Source organism: Scyliorhinus canicula, chromosome 20, assembly GCF_902713615.1.
Source record: "Scyliorhinus canicula chromosome 20, sScyCan1.1, whole genome shotgun sequence".
In the NCBI taxonomy this organism is placed as follows: Eukaryota; Metazoa; Chordata; class Chondrichthyes; order Carcharhiniformes; family Scyliorhinidae; genus Scyliorhinus; species Scyliorhinus canicula.
In genome coordinates this window covers 76,225,066-76,246,237 of record NC_052165.1, presented here as the reverse complement: position 1 = coordinate 76,246,237, position 21,172 = coordinate 76,225,066, and the positions used below count along the sequence as shown (strand labels likewise).

Sequence of the window (21,172 nt, the reverse complement as noted above, 5' to 3'; positions counted from 1 at the left end):
CTCATTAAAAAATCTATCAAACTCCATCTAAATTTCAATTGAGCAAGGAGACTTTTAAGGGAGAGTATTTCAGATTTCCGCAATCCTTTTTTGTGAATATTTCTCGGCACTTGATGTTTTGGCTCTAATTTTAAGATTCTGCACCCCACCCTCGGCCTCCAACACACCAGAGGTGGTAAATTCTCTACTGGACCGATTTGAATCCTATTTTAAACAACCCGATTTAAAACGTTCCTCAATCTTCTCCGATCAGGAGAATGCAATCCAAGTCTGTGTGAGACGGCACAATTTAACCCTTTAAACCCTGGTATCTTTATTTTGATGCTCCACGGGCTTTGTTCCCTTCCTTGGAGCTTCACAATTCTGGAATGATCCACAGCAACTGTGGCTAGATGGAGCAATGAAGTTGTTAGAAGGTTAGATCTGTGCCAGCATCCGTCTTATTGCACTGGGGACGTAGCCTAAAACTGCTTGTTGCCCCAAATTCAGATCTGGAACACCTTCTTCAGTGGACGCTACCTCATCCTGTTGATGGGCATATTTTCCATTTACACTGGATTCATCTACAATGATTGCTTTTCAAAATCCTTCAACATATTTGGATCCTCGTGGCATGTCCGGGCAATGTTTCACAATGGAAGTTGGAAGTAAGTCTTGCAACCAACCCTAGGTGATAAACCATCTGTTGGTCTATAATATTTGCCCCAAACGCTAACTGTGTGAGATCAGATGCACACAGCGGCACGTGATGTATGGGTCACTTTTCCAAGTAGCATAGGATTTTCTCAGTGTAATTTGAGTATAAGACTGGTGAAAATATTTTTTTGCCATTTCTTCAAGGTCCCTGTGGATCTCCCACGAAATATAGTTGGGAGAAATTTAATTCCTTTGTTCTTCATTAGCGATATTCAAATGCTGAGCTTAATCTCTGAAGAAATTTGTAGGGATGAAACTCTTTAAAAGTAGTTGGTGGTCAACCATGTCCTGCAAATTCCAAACTCTGAACAAAATACTGGACACTCTCAGCAGGTCTGACACCATCTGTGGACTCCGCTTTGACAAAGAGTCATCCGGATTCGAAACGTTAGCTCCCCTCCCCCTCCATCGATGCTGTCAGACCTGCTAAGATCGTCCAGTATTTTCTGTTTTTGTTTCAGATTCCAGCATCCGCAGTAATTTGCTTTTATCTTTCAGTATAACCATTGACCTTTACTATCCCAAGTTAAGAACAGAAAATGTTCAGAAGAGTTGACTCTCGTCCAACAATCTCCTAATTGATGTCACCAGTCTGGTCTCTCCATTGCTACATTGAGTGTAACCACTGGTGCAGGACTACTCCGTTCAGTGATCTGTTTGTATCTGACCATTTCTGGATTGGCACTGTGATTGCCTGTTTCTCTATTTAACAAGGCTTGAGAAGGGGACTCGGAACCATATAACCCTGTCAGTTCCAAAGCAGAGACTCTCTCTAGAGCACACATAATTTCTCCCCGTGTTATAGTCTTGATGGTACAGAACAATGGTCCACGGGCATTGAGAGCTCTCTGTACCCTCAGCCAAGTGACCAGCCTCCCGGATTAGCTTGGGCAATAAGCGTGAGATTTAAAATCAATCAAATCCCATCCATTTGCACAAAGTTAAAATTGGGAGGCTATTTGACTATAGAGGGCTATTGGAATGCACACTCAAACCTCTCCACATGTCCCCATTTTCCAGGTGGGGAGTAATTGTGCGCAGAATCCCTACCTACATTTATTTTCATTACCCCTGTCCCAGGATTGTAAAGGGCAACTGTGACCTAATAACTCAGCATAGACTCATCTATCAGAAGCGACCAATTCATTTGGGCAGCCCCTTGTTTTTAAAAATCCTAACCATGCCTCCACGGTCTGTGATTTATTTTCTCCCACGGCAAAAGGCCCCAGTTTCCTAATCTCGTTCTGATAAACCGGAGACCTTAAACTCGGGGCCCAGGTGCCTCATATCTAATGCCCTGCACCCATGTGTTTAAATTCCTCCCACCCCTATTACTTCCTCCTGCCCTTTCATCCAGTCGAATCCATTCCCCATGCCCTTTCCCCATTATACATTCCTCTCTCCCCATACACTTTATCTACCGTTTGTGACTGTGCCTTCGGAGCCTTGGCCCCGCACTCTGGGATACCCTTATTAAACCCTCTGTCTCTACCTCTCTATGGGTGAAATTTACCAGCTGTTCACACCAGCGGTATATTCTAGACCCACCGGTGCACAGGCTTCCTGGCGACGGGGAGTGCAGTCAACGGGAAATCATGTTGTCAAGGGCGGGACCAGAAAATCCAGTGCTGGTGGGTCGCCACCGCTGTCGACAAACATGTGGCGGGTTGCTCGGTAAATCCCGTCCAACATCTTACAGACCCTCCTTAGAATACAAGTGTTGGGAGGCGTCACGGTGGCGCAGTGGTTAGCACTGCTGACTCGCAGCACTGAGGACCCGGGTTCGATCCCGGCTCCGGGACACTGCCCATGTGGAGTTTGCACATTTTCCCCATGTCTGCTTGGGTCTCATCCCCACAACCCAAAGTCGTGCAGGCTAGGTAGATTGGCTAAACTAAATTGCCCCTTAATTGGAAAAAAAGAATTGTGTACTCTAAATTTATTTTTAAAAATGAACGCAAGTCGGAACTTGCCGTTGGCTCATTTCACAATATCTCCTTTGGCTCTATGCCCACTTTTCAGAGCATGCCCATGTGAGACATAGAACATAGAATATACAGTGCAGAAGGAGGCCATTTGGCCCATCGAGTCTGCACCGACCCACTTAAGCCCTCAGTTCCGCCCTATCCCTGTAACCCAATAACCCCTCCTAACCTTTTTGGTCACTAATGGGCAATTTGGCATGGCCAATCCACCTAACCTGCACGTCTTTGGACTGTGAGAGGAACCCAGAGCACCCGGAGGAAACCCACGCAGACACTGGGAGAACGTGCAGACTCCGCACAGACAGTGACACAGCGGGGAATCGAACCTGGGACCCTGGTGCTGTGAAGCCACAGTGCTATCCACTTGTGCTACCGTGCTGCTAAACATCTTGGTGTTGTTTTTACATAAAAGGTACTGTACAAATTATGGTATCAATCGGTGGCTCTCTGTTGGACTCTTTCCAAGATTTTGATATCCTCCTGCTATATTTGCCATTGTTTGTTTGTTTGTTTTTGTCTGTCACTGACAGAGAAAATGTGATAACTCCTCATATCCTTTTGTTCCACTCTGTTATGTGCAGCAAGCATGTTATTGAAAACAACCTGTTACTACAGTTAGATCCTGCTGTGCCAGGAGTATTCTCCGGGAATCCATATCCATTTGGCATTGATCCGGTGAGGAATATTACATTATCTACTCTGCACCTTCTAACATAGATCATGGGATGGGTCTGCTGCACCGCTCGGAGTGTTTTATCTTCTCTGTTTCTCTGTGAGCCAAATGAGCAAATCACCAGCACCAGGGCTTTGGCCAGAATTGATGTACATGGGCCTTTGCGACACATTTGACGGTCGGTTTGAACCAAAACGTTCGATACCCAAGATTGGGCTAATGATCAGCCCCTAACTGGATAAGAGACAGTATAGGACTTAATCAAATGGTAATCGTTAAAGATTGCACGCATCTGTTAAAATCACAGAGAATACTAATGCAGGAACGTTTGAGAGTTTGCGCGATAACATCACTGATCATTTGCACCTTCAGATTGTACAGGGGAGTCAGTGGTCTAGTGGTAATGTCACTGGATTTGTAATCCAGAGGCCCAGGCACACACATTCAAATCTCACCACGGCAGCTAGTTTAAGTTAAATTAATAAGTATGGAATATAAATCTAGTCTCGGTATGAGACAATGACAACTATCGCCATTTGGCATTAAAACCCATCTGCTTCACTATTGGATCGGATTTGTTTATTGTCACGTGTCCCGAGATACAGTGAAAAGTCCGTGAGGGAAAGAAACATGCTGTCCTTCTAGGCTTTGGCCTACACCTGATGCCAGACCCATATCAATGTGGTTAACTCTTAAATGGTCTCAGAAATAGCCGGATAAGTCATTAGGTTCAAAGGCAATTAGGGATGGGCCTGGTCAGTGATGCCGACATCCTACGAAAGAATGAGGGAAAAAAACTTGTCTTCACCCCAACAGCGCCTAATAAATATTGTTTGTTAATCCAAGATTTGGAACATAGCTTCAAACAAGCTAACCTTCCTCAACTCCTACAAGATGAAGATGTCGGTCATCCTTGGTATTACACAGATGATCTTTGGTGTCGTTCTCAGTATTTTCAATCACATGTAAGTACAAGAGTTTATTTCTCGGTGTGCTCGTGTAGACAGGTATTTATAGAACGTCGTTCATGAACTCCGGAGGTCCCAAAACAAAACTTGCGAACCAGTGTAAGTCATTTTGAGATGTAATCACTTGGAGGGAAACACGGCAGCGAATTAGCACATGGCGTGGCCCTGAAAACAGCAATGAGATAAAACTACATCTGTTTTGGTGATGTTGGTTGAAGTAAACATTTTTGGTAGAACATTGGGACAACTCCCCACCCCCCCAACCCTACATACGCTTTTTGATATAGTGTAATGTCACGTGCCTATCAGAAAGGCAGACAAATTCAAAGTTTAATGCTTGATCTTGAAAGTGCCACCCTCTAACAGAACAGCACCCGCTCAATGTCAGCTGGGATATTGTGCCCAGGTTTCTGGAGCTGGGCTTGAACTTTTGACCCCCTTGAGTGAGAGTGGGCTACCCACTGAGCTAATGGCACAGAGTGAAGCTGACTTTGCCAATGGACTCCTGCAGTAACTCTGCGGGGAGACATCCCGGAAATATGCTGCAACCGCCTTGATCTTTCTCTTTCAAAGTGGAGACACTTAGTGAGTACAGACACAGGGTTGATTCAACATCACACCCACCACGTGGATTGTAGCAGACTGGTTCATCAGTCTGTAGCTATAGAAGGATTAAGAGTAGAGGCGAATCAGAGTAGGAGAATTGTTAATAGTTTAATAAATGCGTTGAAGTTATCTCCACGTCTGATCCTTCCTTTGTCAGAGTGAACATCAAGGAAGCAGCTAATGCCAAGCCAAGAGCATAACAAGACAACGTCTGCACCAACCCTGTGAAAGATCACCCTACCTCGGCCCACTCCCCCACCCTATCTCCGTAACCCCACCTAACCTTTGGACACTAAGGGCGATTTTGTATGGCCAATCCACCTAACCTGCACATATTTGGACTGTGGGAGGAAACTGGAGATTCTACGCAGACACCTCCCCCAACTTTTAAGGCTGGGAGCCTGCAGAAAAGGAGGAGGGAAAGGGTGGCACAGTGGTGCCTTGCAGCGCCAGGGACAAATCTGACCTTGGCTGGCTGTCTGTGTGGAGTTTGCACGTTCTCCCCGTGTCTGCGTGGAATCTCCAGTTTCCTCCCACAGTCCAAATATGTGTAGGTTAGGTGGATTGGCCATACAAAATCGCCCTTAGTGTCCAAAGGTTAGGTGGGGTTACGGAGATAGGGTGGGGGAGTGGGCCGAGGTAGGGTGATCTTTCACAGGGTTGGTGCAGACGTTGTCTTGTTATGCTCTTGGCTTGGCATTAGCTGCTTCCTTGATGTTCACTCTGACAAAGGAAGGATCAGACGTGGAGATAACTTCAACGCATTTATTAAACTATTAACAATTCTCCTACTCTGATTCGCCTCTACTCTTAATCCTTCTATAGCTACAGACTGATGAACCAGTCTGCTACAATCCACGTGGTGGGTGTGATGTTGAATCAACCCTGTGTCTGTACTCACTAAGTGTCTCCACTTTGAAAGAGAAAGATCATGTGTGCTGTGTCCTTATATATGGGTTGGTGTAATGCCCCTCTGTGGTAGTGTCACCTCTGTGTGTATCGTGAATGTCCATTGGTCGTGTCCTATCTTACTGACCTATTGATTGATTGTCTGTGTGTCATGTCTCTGGTGCTCCCTCTAGTATCTAGCTAGTCTACGTATACTTACATTAACCCCTTGTGTATCTACAGTGATGCATATCACCACAGAAGTGATGTGCCGAATGGCCCCCTTCTGCACAATGATTCCACATGGAGGTGTCCCTCCATGTGGTAAAAGAGCTAAGGGGAGAACAAAAATAATTTCTGTGGCGAGGCAGACACTATCAGTGTTTCAGGCAGTGTGGGGTTGGTATGAATTTGGGTTGAACCAGTAGTGGCACTGGCAGAAATAGAGAGTGCAACTGAGATGCCCTCTCACTAACCCCACATACTCCAACAATCACCGTGTGCCACAATGTACCAGTGGGATCACAGACCGACGATATTCAGGCTTGGCATTCTGTGCGTGTAAATATCATGCAAACTTTGTGTCAAACTGACAATTGCTACATCACTTTTACGTTTATCTCACTTTAGCACTTGATTGTCTCAATTGTGATTCCTTAAATATCCTTGGGAAGATGGCTGTGGTTGTTGGAAGCCAATCAGTTCTGACCCAGGAATTCCTCAGGGTGGTGTCCTTGGCCCAACTATCTTCAGCTGCTTTATCAATGCCTTTCCCTCCATCATGAGGGTTGAAGTGCAGTATATGCTGACGACTAGTCAGTATTTGGTACCATTTGCAACTCCCCAAGACTGAAACAGTCTATCCCAGCGAGACCTGGGCAACATTCAGGCAAGTAACGTTTATGCCACACAAATTCCAGGCAATGACTATCTCCAACAAGAGAGAGTTTAACCATCTCTGCTTGTCATTCAATGGTCATCAGTGAATTCCCCATAATCCACATCTGGGGGGCTATCATTGACCAGAAACTGAACTGGACTAGTCATGTAATTAAGGATGAGTCAGAATTTGGGAATTCTGCAGAAAGTGACTTACCTCCCGATTTATCAAAGCCTGTCCACCATCTACAAGGCACAAGTCAGGGGGTGTGATGGAATACTCTTGCCTGGATGAGCGTGGGTCCAATGCCAAAGTTTGATACCATTCAAGACCAAGCACCTGCTTCATTGATATCCCATTTACTCACTCAAATATTCACTCCCTCCATCACTGACTCACAGTGGCGACAGTGTGTTACATATACAAGATGCACTACAGAAATTTGCCAAGTCTCCTTCAACAGCAACTTCCAAATTTGCGACTCCTACCCCACATAGAAGGACACAGCTGCAAAATGGGTGGATATGTCACCACCTGCAATGAAAGTCCCCCTCCAAGCCACCCACCATCCCGACTTGGAAATGCATAGCCATTCCTTCACTATCGCTCGGTCAAAATCCCGAAATTCCCTCTCTGACAGCACCGTGGGTGTACTTGCATCGCACATCGCATGTACTGCAGGGGTTGAAGAATGCAGCTCAACGCCACCTTCTCAAAGGTCTTTAGAAATGAACAATAAACGCTGGCCTTGCCAGCAATTCCATGAGCAAATGAAAATAACGTTTCACTTCCGAGTCAAAATGTCGTGGCCTTACTCCAGCGACTTCAGCACAAAATCCAGGCTGACTGTTACATTGCTGTACAGAGCAGTGTTGCGCCGTACTGTGCAGATGGGTTTTAATCTGAGGCCCTCCAGGGTGACTGTAAAACATCACGTGACACTACTTTGAAGAAGAGCCTCATGGTCCGGCCAATCCTTGCCGTCCAGCCACCAGCACTATTGCATTGCTGCGTGATCTTGCTGTGTGCAAATTGGTCGCCATATTTCCTTTCTAAAGCAGTAACTTTACTACAGGACTTCATTGAGGTGCTTTGGATCACCGTGAGGTCGAAAAAGGAAGGACATAAACTCCAGTCCTCCTTTTCCATTTGTGATTATAGATTGTGGGCGCAATCTAACGGCTGTGCCACAGCCGACTCCGGACGCAGTGCGGCCGGTAAATCTTGTGAGAGGCCTGGGATTCAATCACCTTTACTCGGAGACCCTGGCCGTGGGCCTTCTAACACTGCCCCATGTTTTGGCTGGCTTCTGGGCAGGGTAGCAGTTGCACTGCTGATGCCAGCCGGGCACCTTGGCACTGCCATCCTGGCAGTGCAACCTGAGTGCTGCCCTGGCACTTCCAGGGTGCCCAGGTGGCAGTGTCAGACTGGCGGGGGCACTGCCAGGTTGGCAGCACCCAGGTGGCATCTTGCCTGGCATGGATGGTGCCCACTGGTGCCCTGCCCTTATGAGGTGGGATGAGGGGTCTCGAGGACCCCCTAATCAGCATTGAGGGATCGAGAGATAGGGGTGACATTTAAAAATGGCGATTACTGAGACGCTCCGCTCACCAGTGAAGGAAATTAAGGTAATTTTGGGCTTCCTCACCGAAGCCCAAAAAAAGGAATCATAAAATTTGCAGTGTAGAAGGAGGCAATTCGGCCCATCGAGTCTGCACCGGTCCTTTAGAAAGAGCACCCCACTTAAGCCCACACCTCCACCCTATCCCTGTAACCCCACCTAACCTTTTTTGGACACTAAGGGGCAATTTAACATGGCCAATCCATCTAACCTGCACTTCTTTGGACAGAGTCCTGTTTAATAACGGGCTCGTTTTCGGTGCTGCCAGTGCTGGGAAACACCCCACTAAACGCACCCGAAACGGGACTCTATTTTCCCCCATTAAATCGTCCTACATTTTAGTTGTTGGACAAAGAAATCATCGGTTTTCTCAGCAGCTCGATGGTTGTTTTTTTAAATTGCTGTTTTCCCTTGCTAGCATCCTCCTGACTACACTCACAAGTCACAATCAGTCCGTAACCTGCTGATTATCTTTGGGAAGTGGTTTTAGACTGTTGCACAGATGCCAATGCCGCACTAAAAAGTGCTCCTGTGAACTCCGAATAAGTGCTGAATAAAAACATTCATCTTGCTTCCCTAACTCTGCAGCCCTGTAATTTCCTCAACAACTCCGTTAGAGCAGCAATAAACTCTCTCCATATTTAACAGCCGCATTCAATAATATTGCAGGCTGGTGAGTTCCATTTCATTCAGTTATCTTCCCTGCAGAACATCAAGAGGCCAGGAGGTGTCGCTGTGTTCTGAACAAATGAACAAATATGCGAGGTTTAGGATATCACTCGAGGACCTTGCAAAATACATTATGACAACTTTTATTTATATAGTTTCTCTAATCATCCCATGACGCTCTACAGGGGTATTACAGGGTCCCAGGTTCGATTCCCGGCTTGGGTCATTGTCAGTGCGGAGTCTGCACGTTCTCCCTGTGTTTGTGTGGGTTTCCTCCGGATGCTCCGGTTTCCTCCCACAGTCCAATGACCTTTTTTATTATCACAAGTATGACGTTACTGTGAAAAGCGCCTAGTCACCACATTCCGGCGCCTGTTTGGGGAGGCCGGTACGGGAATTGAACCCGCGCTGCTGGCCTTGTTCTGCATTACAAACCAGCTGTGTAGCCCACTGAGCTAAACCAGCTCTTGTCAAGGTGCCAAAATTAAAGTGGTTCAGATATCCTGGATGGTTGTGGGGCTGTGGGAGATTACAGAGATGGGAAGGGGCGAGGGATTTGAGAACCAGGGTGAGAATTTTAAAACCAAGGCATTGCTTAACTGGAAGCCAATGTAAGTCAACAAGCAGAGGGGTGATGGGCGAGTGACTTGGTGCGAGATAGCACATGGGCGGCAGAGTTTAGCAGGAAGTCAGGTTTACAGCGGCTAGAACGTGGGAGATCGGCTGGGGGAGGGGTGTTAGAATAGTACTGTATTGTCATCACCACAGCCAAGTTGGGCAAAGTCAGGCACTGTTACGCAGTGTATATATAGGTGGTCTTGGTGATAGTATGGCTAAGTGGCCGAAAGCTGATCACGGGGTCACATATGATGTGAAGGTTGCGAACCATCTGCTTCAGCCTCAGAAGGTTGCCTGAAGATGGATGGATTTGGAGTGGAATTCATGGTGAGATTGAAGAAAATAGCTTTGGTCTTTCCAATATTTAAGTGGAGGAAATTTCTGCTCATCCAGCACTGGATGTCAGATGAGCTGTCTGATGGTGTGGCGATGGTAAAGGGATCTTCAGTCCCTTTTTATTCCATTGTGGTATTTATAAGGATAGACTTTCAGACCACAAAAGAACAAACAAGAGTTTTGTTGGAAAGATGTTGACTGAACACCTGTAATGATAGACTCCCCCTTTACATTAGAGCTTCCTACAATGAATCACAATATAATGTTAATGATCAAAATGTGCAATATGAACACAATAAACACAACTGTCAGTAAATGGATGTTTTGAGGGTGTCAATTTTTGTGTGGTTGCCGGTGAACCTCATGTTTCTGCTTTACCATGTTGACTGCAACCTCTGGTGTGTTTGGTTCAGTTTGGACGTCGTCCGATCTGATGGGGCCTTTCCAGAATGTAGGGAATTTTGGAAAATCAAACCAGTGCATCATAGATACATAGAATTTACAGTGCAGAAGGAGGCCATTCGGCCCATCGAGTCTGCACCGGCTCTTGGAAAGAGCATCCTACCCAAGGTCAACACCTCTACCCTATCCCCATAACCCAGTAACCCCACCCAACACTAAGGGCAATTTTGGAAACTAAGGGCAATTTAGCATGGCCAATCCACCTAACCTGCACATCTTTGGACTGTGGGAGGAAACCGGAGTACCCGGAGGAAACCCACGCGCGCACACGGAGGATGTGCAGACTTCGCACAGACAGTGACCCAAGCCGGAATCGAACCTGGGACCCTGGAGCTGTGAAGCGATTGTGCTATCCACAATGCTACCGTGCTGCATCGACTATCTCATTCTTTTTCAGACCTGAGGATGATGTCCATCAGGTCCTGGGGGCTTGTCAGCTTTTAGTTCTAATGATTTTCCAAGTAACCTTTCCTTGGTGATCGTAATTGTTCAAAGTTTATCCCTGCCTTTCAGCTCTTGATTTGCAATTATATCTGGGGTGTTATTTATGTCTTCTACAGTGACGTCTGGCACAAAGCATCTGTTCAAGTATCAACCATTTCCTTATGTCCAATTATTAATTCGCGAGCCTCACTTGTTAGAGGACAAATGCACATTTTAGTTGCTTTTTTCTTTAAATGTGTAGAAACTCTTGCTGTTTTTATGTTTCTAGCTAGTTGCCTCTCAAACTCTTATTTCTCACTTTTTTAAGTCATTTTCTCCTCACCCCCAACTCCTAAGGTCAGGGCACCCCTGTGCCCGATCCCTGGCATGGGCAACCTGGCACCTTGACACCACCAGCCTGCCACCCTGATAGTGCCCCTGCCTGCCTGGCAGTGCCACCAGGCAGTTCGAGGGTGACACTGCCAAGGTGTCCAGGTAGAACTGTCTGGGTGCCAGTGGGAGTGCCAGGCCCGACCACTCGGGGGCCTCCAATGGCCTGGGAGATCCCCTCCCAGGTGCTGTTGTGTCTGGTCCACGGTTGTGTGGACTAGCACTAAACGGCGCCGTGGCAAGGTCTCCCAGGTCAGGCCATTAGTTCCCGGGCTGTGGGAGAATCCAGGGTAGACGTATTTAAATGAGGCGAATGTCTCACTTGTTAATCTGGATCTTGCCCAGCGAGTGAGAGATCCAGATCGCGAGGTATTCCGAGCTTTGCAAATCCCGCAGGAGGCCTCTCGCGAGATTTAACAGCATTGTCGTGTCACTGATCTAATCGTGCCCCTAATCTCCCAGTTCACTTTAGCCAACTAAAATGGGAGGCAGTGGCATAGTGGTATTGTCATTGGACCAGTAATACAGAGATCCTGGATATTGCTCTGGTGATCCAGTTTTGAATTGAAATTTTAATTCAATAAAAAATCTGAAAATAAAAGTCTAATGATAACCCTGAGTCGATTATTGTAAAAACCCATCTGGTTCACTAATGTCCTTTAGGGAAGGAAATGTGCTATCCTCAGCTGGTCTGGCCTGAATGTGATTTCAGAACCACAGCAATGTGGTTGACTCTTAAAATGCCTTCTGAAATGGCCGAGCAAGTCAGTCAGCTCAAGGGAAATATGGGTAACAAATGCTGGCCCGGCCAGCGACGCTAAACTCCCATGAATGATTTTCTTCATACCCTTGAAATTGCCTTTACTAAATTTTAAGTTACACCTACTCTTCCTCAAACTGAATGTGAAATTCAACCATGATCTTTATTATGTGCTCCTTAATTAATCCTGTCTCCTTGCATGTTACCGAGCCTATTATGACCTGCTCTCCAGTTGACTTGCGCACTTGTTGCTCTAAGAAACTGTCCTGAAAACATTCTATCTTTTAGGCTACCCTTGTCAATTGGATTTTCCAATCTATATGTTAATTAAAATCACCAATGATTATTGCAGTACCTTCCTAGTGCCAGAGGACTTGAGAATTGCAAATGTTACACCTTTGTTCACCTGGCAGCACGGTAGCATTGTGGATAGCACAATCGCTTCACAGCTCCAGGGTCCCAGATTCGATTCTGGCTTGGGTCACTGTCTGTGCGGAGTCTGCACATCCTCCCCGTTTGTGCGTGGGTTTCCTCCGGGTGCTCCGGTTTCCTCCCACAGTCCAAAGATGTGCAGGTTAGGTGGATTGGCCATGATAAATTGCTCTTAGAGTCCAAAATTGCCCTTAGTGTTGGGTGCGGTTACTGGGTTATGGGGTTATGGGGATAGGGTGGAGTTGTTGACCTTGGGTAGGGTGCTCTTTCCAAGAGCCAGTGCAGACTCGAGGGCTGAATGGCCTCCTTCTGAACTGTAAATTCTATGATTCTTCACAAGTCCCCACTATTTCTTCCTGCATACGCTGCCCTATGGTGTTGTTACTATCATAGCATCAAGAAACAAAGTCCCATCATTTAATATATTTCCTATTATCTCTGCCAAAACTGATTCTACATCTTGATTTTTAGATCCAAGATCATTACTCACTCTTGCCCTTATGTCATCCTTAATTAGCAGAGCCACCCCATCACCTTTTCCTAGCTTCTTGGTCTTCTGAAATATCATGTACCCTCATCAAGAAACCCTACGTTAATCTAACATGATTTACTCTCCACGCTGGGGTTCCTTAAATAACCAATTTTTGCCGAAGTAACTATTCACTTTGTGTCAAATTATAATTATTAGATGTTTCCACACTATTGAGGCTAAACTGACTGGCCTGTATTTATTGGGCTTATCTTTAAACTTTTTGTTTTGAACAAGGGTGTAACATTTGCAATTCTCCAGTCCTCTGGCACTTCTAAGGAAGATTGGAACATTATGGCCAGTGCCGTTGCAATTTCCACACTCATTCCCCTCGGTTTCCTTGGATGCATCTTATGCGACCCTGGTGCTCTACCACTTATATGGACAGCTTATTTAATACCCCCTCCTTGATGAGCCTGAGTAAGGTGAAAGATTAGAAAATCTCTCACTGAACAATATCTGTACAGAAGAGGTGTAGATATTGGCCAAGATAGCAACAGGACACAGGTTCCTCTTGGACCTATCTAAAAGATAGCACCTCTGTCGGTTCAGCACTTCATCACTACCCCATCTCCAACATCAGGTGGACTTCAAAGATCTCCAGGAAGTTTTTTGAGGAAGAGCGGGAGATTTCTCTCTGGTTACTGGCCAATGTCTATCCCAGAACCAATAATACTGAACAGATTATCTCGGCAGTATGCATTGTTGTTTGTCAGTTAATGCTATGCGTTAATTGACTGCCTCTTTTCCTACATTATAACTGTTAATGTATTTTGAAAATACCTCATTATCTGCATGCACTATGTCCTGAGGTGATGTAAGGCGCTATACAAATACAAATCTTTCTTTACACATCAATTATTAGTGAGGAAAAACATAATTCTTTTTAGAGCTTGATAATTCATTCCTTTTTCTGTTTTGCAGATACTTTAAGAACAAGGTCAACATCGTCCTTCAATTCATCCCCGAGATGATCTTCATTTTGAGTTTATTCGGTTACCTGGCCTTTATGGTTATTTTCAAGTGGTGTTTTTACAATGTTGAGATTTCTCAGATTGCTCCCAGTATTCTAATCCATTTCATCAACATGTTCCTATTTACTTACAACGATCCTTCCAATGTGTCCTTGTACGATCATCAGGCAAGTGTCTCTTGTTTTGCTTGTGATGCCTTGACTAAAATTTCATTACTAGCCTACAACAGAATGTGCTGCAAAGGTCGACTGATGTCAATGGATTTGTCAAGCTATTGCATTGACACTATGTTCCTTAGTTGAGGGATCCATTGCAGGTGGCAAGGTAGAAGGCTCAGAGGGCATTCTGGCCGGTAGTATTTCACCCAGAGGGTGTGAAGATCTAGAACTCACAGCCAGAAAGGTAGAGACAGAAATCCTCATAACATTTTTAAAAAACACTCTAATATGCGCCTGAAGTGAAATAACCCACAAGGTTATGGACCTAGAGCGGGAAAAAGAGCTAGAGTGTAGATAGCTACTTGCTGGCTGCTGTGGGTACGACGGACTGAATGGCCTCCTTCTTGCTGTAGACTTTCATGATTTGTTAAAACCCATACTGATGGTATCTGCAAGAGTATCCCAACTTGAAACACGGGTTCGTGGGAGTGTACGCTTTTGTTTTTGGAATCTGAAAGATTCCAGATTCCAGCATCCGCAGTAATTTGCTTTTATCTTTTGTTTTTGGAATAGTATGAGGAGTTGCATGAAAGCCGAGACATTGTGCACGAATTATTAAATTAGCGAAAAGACAAATACACATGGACATAACTACAGTATTCTAAGATAATTAGGCGTATAAATCAATAAATACACACCGTTTATGAAGAACGTACTTTTTCCAAAATATATCTATCATCCTTGAACTTCAGACCCCTTTCCACAAACAACCATCCAAATTAAATAAATCTATGTCAAATCCAGATTGCAGTTGCCACATAATACAGGGATTATGATCAAATCAAGGAAACACATTTTCCTGGTCCAGTGAAGCCTAGGATCTAAGACGTGGAAGCGTAGCCTAGCCTTCTGGCTGTGAGTTGTGGATTGGCGCCTCAGGCTGTTGGATGTAAAACTAGCCTCTCAGCCACGGAGAGTCCTGGCAATTATACTATTTTGCCCTTTGATTCTTCATTCTGTGTATTTGGCTGTCTGCCTCTCTCAAATTCCTTGACTCTAGAAATGAGCATGTATGTATCTCCACTGATCTCTGTCATCTAACTAAGCTGTTTCTACTAATACGATGATTTACACCTGATCCTGCCCAAATGCCTGCTAATCTCAGGGAAGGTTGGATCTTTACTTGCCTTTTGAATGCTGGCTACTGCTGTCTCTAGGCAGATTTCCATCTGTCGCTGCATGGATTGCATCCTTATTGTGCCTTGTGAAATTTGTTCTACTGCTGTTACTAGGCAGATCCATGGCTGATTCGATGATGATTTTGTGAGCCTGAATTTGTCGGTGATGCCAATGGCTACATTTGAAAAGACACTGTTTTGTTTTAGGATAGGCCAACAGCCTATCCTGCAATTCACCTGAGCTTTGAGAAAAAACTGCCAGAATTTGTTTCTGATCACAGTCCAGTGACTCTTGCAGCAAGTGTTTAGGTGAAGATTGGGTTCAATTGTGATATTCCCATGGCAGAATAGCCTGACGATACTTATCTTGGCTCACACGATGAAAAGGTATCTGTTCGATACCCGAGGGTCACTGTTGTCACGGGGACTGAATTCTAGTGAGGTGACAAGGAGAGGAGGCCAGCAAAGAAAGAGGTTGTAAACATGTCCCTTCCGGAAGTTGATTAGAGAGGCAAATATTATTCACCTTTACCAATTGCCAGTCCAGGACAGCTCAGCGGGCAGTGAATAGAAGTTCAGCATATCTTGCTAAATTCACTTTTTGTTTTTGCAGCAAGAGATTCAGAGTTTTCTGGTGATTGTTGCCATCATTGCTGTCCCCTGGATGCTTTTTCTCAAGCCCTTCGTTTTGCGATCGAATCACAGGAAAGCTCAACGTGCGGTAAGATACAGGTCGTTCAAGCTAAGGTTTGACTGCGTTGAATTGAGGGTCAAAAATTGGAATGGATGGGCAGCACGGCGCAGTGGGTTAGCCCTGTTGCCTCACAGCGCCGAGGTCCCAGGTTCGATCCCGGCTCTGGGTCACTGTCCGTGTGGGGTTTGCACATTCTCCCCGTGTCTGCGTGGGTTTCACCCCCACAACCCAAAGATGTGCAGGGTAGGTGGATTGGCCACGCTAAATTGCCCCTTAATTGGAAAAAAATTAATTGGATACACTAAATTTATTTTAAAAATGGAATGGGACAGACTATTCTAGATACCGTTCCAATTCTCATCTCACTTGACCTTTTCACAACTTGTCCAACTCCACTTATTCTTCTCCGCTGCCCTTTCCCAATATTTTTTTCAAGCACATACAGGGACGCCCTTTTAAAAATGCCCCAATCTCAGTGGAGCTGGCGTTGCCAGTTCTCTGATCGAGGTGCACAAAAACCGCGTGACAATAAAAACCACGCTTCCAGTTCTTTTTTTTTCTTTTTTAAAATAAATTTAGAGTGCCCAATTTTTTCCAATTAAGTGGCAATTTAGCCTGGCCAATCTACCTATCCTGCACATCTTTTGGGTTGTGGGGGTGAAACGCATGCAAACACGGGGAGAATGTGCAAATTCCACACAGACAGTGACCCAGGGCCGGGATTCAAACTCGGGTCCTCGGCACCGGAGGCAGCAATGCTAACCACTGTGCCACCGTGCTGCCCACGCTTCCAGTTCTGTGCGCCGAGTGCTATAACACCTGGAGCGAAAACTCAGCTGTGCAGCTGGAGAGCTGCACGCCGGCTTTCTCCCCTCAGCCAGCTTTCTGTGCACCGACTGCATGTTCAATGTTTCATCGTGGATTCCTTGCTCTTGTACTCGATGCCCCTGCTTAAAAAAAGCCCAGGGGAACATATGCCTGGTTAACTACTTTGCCAATCTACCCTGCCCCCTGCAACAATTTGTGCACGCATCCCCCTCAGGTCTCCCTATCCCTCCACTCTCTTTAGATTTTCACAGAAACTTCATTGCAGTGTTAACGTAAGCCTATTTGTGACACTAATAAAGATTATTATTAGATTATTGAACGATTTATGGCCAAAGTCTCTCTGGTTTTCACTCTTACTTCATCCAGTAACTTCAGTGCACCTCATCTGGTCCTGGTAGGTCAAAATGACTCTGGAGTACAGTTAACCTTGTTTTCAGCTGATCCAGTATCTCAATTACCTCCTCTTTTTAATGAATTATTGAATACTTTTAACATTTTAAACACTTGCGATAGGGAATACAAGCCACATTTATGCAAACTTTCTGCATAGCTTAAGCCTTTAAGCCACTGATTAACTTGTTTTTTTAGTTCTGCCAGGGATAGTTGCTTTTTTAAGGTTATTTCATGGGAGCGCTGTTGGCAAGGCCAACTTTATTTCTCATTGCGACCTAGCCTCGAGATGTTGGACCACCTTTGCGAACTGATTTAGTCCGTATGATATAGGTACAACCCACAGTGCTGTTGAGACTTTGACCCACAGAATACTACAGTGCAGAAGAGGCCCTTCAGCCCATCGAGTCTGTACCGACGCATGAAAGGCAACTGATCTGACGTGCCAAGTGCTCATCCAGGTACTTTTTAAAGGATGTGAGGCAACCTCCCCTCTGCCACCCTCCCAGGCAGTGGATTCCAGCCCATCACCACCTCTGGGTAAAAAACATCTCAGATCTCCCCAAAAGCTCCTGCCCCTGACCTTTAACTTGTGTCCCCTCGTGACTGACCCTTCAACTAGGGGCAGCACGGTGGCACAGTGGTTAGCATTGCTGCCTACAGCACTGAGGACCCGGGTTCGAATCCCGGCCCAGGGTCATGGTCCGTGTGGAGTTTGTACATTCTCCCCGTGTCTGCGTGGGTTTCACCCCCACAACCCAAAAGATGTGCAGGTTAGGTGGATTGGCCACGCAAAATTGCCCCTTAATTGCAAAAAAAAAATAATTGGGTACTCAAAAGGGCAGCACGGTAGCATTGTGGATAGCACAATTGCTTCACAGCTCCAGGGTCCCAGGTTTGATTCCCGGCTTGGGTCACTGTCTGTGTGGAGTTTGCAAGTTCTCCCCGTGTGTGCGTGGGTTTCCTCCGGGTGCTCCGGTTTCCTCCCACAGTCCAAAGATGTGCGGGTTAGGTGGATTGGCCATGCTAAATTGCCCTTAGTGTCCAAATTGCCCTCAGTGTTGGGTAGGGTTACTGGGTTATGGGGATAGGGTCGAGGTGTGGACCTTGGGTCGGGTGCTCTTTCCAAGAGCCGGTGCAGACCCGATGGGCCGAATGGCGGCCTCCAGGGGAACAGGTGCTCCCTATCCACCCTGTCCATGCCCATCTTGTGCACCTCGATCAGATCTCACCTCTTCTCTGCTTCAGCAAAAACAACCCAAGCCTATCTAACCTCTCTTCATAACTTGAATGTTGCATGCCAGGCAGCATTGTAACCCAGTGTCAGGGAAGCAATCAGGATATAGTTTCCAGTTTCAGGATGACGTTGTCAGTCCTGATGTTATGATGGAGGGAAGGTCGTTGATGAAGCAGCTGAAGATGGTTGGGCCTAGGACACTTCCCGGAGGAACTCTTGCAGTGATGTCCTGAGGCAGAGAAGATTGGTCTCCAACAACCACTGCCATCTTCCTACATGAGTGAACACTGTTTTTTTAAAACACTGTGACTGCCATCTATAACCTCGCTATTGCTTGAGAGTAGCCTGATGGTACAGTAATTGGTCAGGTTGTATTTGTTCTGTTTCAATGGACAACACATCTGGGTAATTTTCCACATTGTCAGGTGGATGCCAGTGTGGTAGCTGCATTGGAATAACTTGGCCAGGGGCTTTGCTGGTTCTGGACCCATAGCCTGAGCTGTATCCAGTCCTTTCAGCTGTTTCTTGGCTGGTCTAGCACAGGGCTAAATCGCTGGCTTTTAAAGCAGACCAAGGCAGGCCAGCAGCGCGGGTTCAATTCCCGTACCAGCCTCCCCGACCAGGCGCCAGAATGTGGCGACTAGGGGCTTTTCACAGTAACTTTACTTGAAGCCTACTTGTGACAATAAGCGATTTTCATTTCATTTTTCATTTTCATTTCATTTTACCTGCCATGAATGGAATTGTTTGCAGAATAACGAATGTGATACTGCGAACTTCAGGAAGAGGCTGAGATGGATCGTCTACTCGGCACTTCTGGCTGAAGATGGTTGCATCTTTTGTGCTGATGTGCTGGGCTCCTCCATCAATGAAGAGGGGGATGTTTGTGGAACCCCCTTCTCTGGTTGGTTGTTTAATTGCCCACCATGGTTCACTTTCCAAATGAGGCAGCGCTTCACAAGCACCTCCTTCAATCTGGTCTCATGTATTCGCTGATTCCAGTGTGGTCTACTCTACATTGGAGATACAAAACGCAGACTGGGTGACTACTTTACCCTTTGGCAAGCAGGACCCAGACCTTCCTGTCGTTTGCCATTTCAACTCACCGCCCTGCTCCCATATCCTTGGTCTGCTGCAATGTTCCAGTAAAGCCCAGGGCAAATAGCACCTCGTCTTCCTATTGTGCACATTACAGCCCTCTGGGCTTAACATTGAGTTCAGGTTCAGACTGTGAACTCTCTCCTCCACCTTCACCCCATTTTTATTTCTATCAATTTATTTTAATTTCTTCCATTGCTCTGTTTTCCCCTCACCATTGCTCTCCCTTCTCCCCCACTCCACGTGAGCCAGCTGTTCCTTTTTTAAAAAATAATTTTTATTAAGATTTTCACAAAATATAAACAACAAAACAATATTAACAAAACAACCATAGTAAAAACCAAAGAACCAAACCAAACCAACCCCCCCCCCCCTCCCCAGCAACTACAAAAACACAAAAAGGAAAGAGATAACACCCGCCACATCCAATAAACCCATGTACACATTTCTCCCTCCCACAGAACCAACCCCCCCCGGGTTGCTGCTGCTGCCGGCCTATTTCCCTACCGTTCCGCCAGGAAGTCCAGGAAAGGCTGCCACCGCCTGAAGAACCCTTGCACCAGCTCACCTTTGTTCTGCCATTCACACACTCTAATCCCTTTATGTGCCACTATCAGCTCCCTTCTTAGCCTTAATCACCCCTAGTTACATTCCTTTTGTCTTCCGTCCTCGGCATCTTTGTCAATCTCCATCTATTGATGACCCTCCTATTTAGCCTCACCGCTCCAGCTCCCCCACTACAGTGTAAAATTCCACTTCTCTCCAGCTTTGACAAAGAGCCAACTAGACTTGAAACGTTAGCTCCCTTTTCTCTCCACCTATGCTGTCAGACCTGCTCAGATTGTCCAGTATTTTGTTTTCATACCGTTCACTACGGGATATGATAGGATCGTAAAGCTTTGATCATTTTCTTTTCTCCTTTATTCTTTCATGGGATGTGGGCATTGCTGGAAATCTGTTGCCCATCCCTAATTGCCCTTGTGCTGGCCCTGTTAGGCCACTTCAGAAGGTAGTTAAGAGTCAACACAATTGCTGTGGGTCTGAAGTCACATGTCGGCCTGACCAGATTTCCTTCCCTCGAGGACATTAGAACATTAGTTTTCATGGTCATCATTACTGAGACTAGCTTTGTGGGCTGGTTTAGCTCATGGGCTAGACAGCTGGTGGGTCAGGCAGCTGGTTTGTGATGCAGAACAAGGCCAGCAGCGCGGGTTGAATTCCCGTACCAGCTGAGAATTCTGAATTCTCCCTCTGTGTACCCGGACAGGTGCCAGAATGTGGCGACTAGGGGCTTTTCACGATAACTTCACTGCAGTGTTAATGCAAGCCTACTTGTGACAATAAAGGTTATTTATTTATTTATATTCCGGATCGGTTACTTGAATTCAGATTACACAAGCTGCTGTGGGATTTGAACTCATGTCTCCAGAACATTAGCCTGGGTCTCTGGATTATTGGTCCGGCCCCATTCCCACTACGCTAACATCTCCCCCAAGCATTGATTGAGAGATTGCTTTGTTCTGTTTAGCCGGGTTGACGTCTTCTGGTGCTGCTCCTGGCATGATTGCCTACACTCCTCATTGGAGCAGGGTTGATGAATTATGGTGGTGTGAAGGAAACACTAGGCTTGTTACCATGGGGCAGCACAGTAGCATGGTGGTTAGCATAAATGCTTCACA

General features: G+C 45.9%; 1 protein-coding gene across 3 annotated transcripts in view; it reads left to right on the top strand.

Annotated features, from left to right (window-relative positions):
- LOC119955113 (V-type proton ATPase 116 kDa subunit a-like) overlaps positions 1 to 21,172 on the top strand; it is a 222,699-nt gene that overhangs the window by 185,915 nt on the left and 15,612 nt on the right. For all 3 annotated transcript variants that reach the window (XM_038781000.1, XM_038781001.1, XM_038781002.1), the window contains 5 exons: positions 490 to 647; positions 3,263 to 3,356; positions 4,201 to 4,319; positions 13,861 to 14,077; positions 15,860 to 15,967. In XM_038781000.1, coding sequence (XP_038636928.1) covers positions 490 to 647; positions 3,263 to 3,356; positions 4,201 to 4,319; positions 13,861 to 14,077; positions 15,860 to 15,967 — 696 coding nt within the window. The remainder of the gene's footprint in view (positions 1 to 489; positions 648 to 3,262; positions 3,357 to 4,200; positions 4,320 to 13,860; positions 14,078 to 15,859; positions 15,968 to 21,172) is intronic.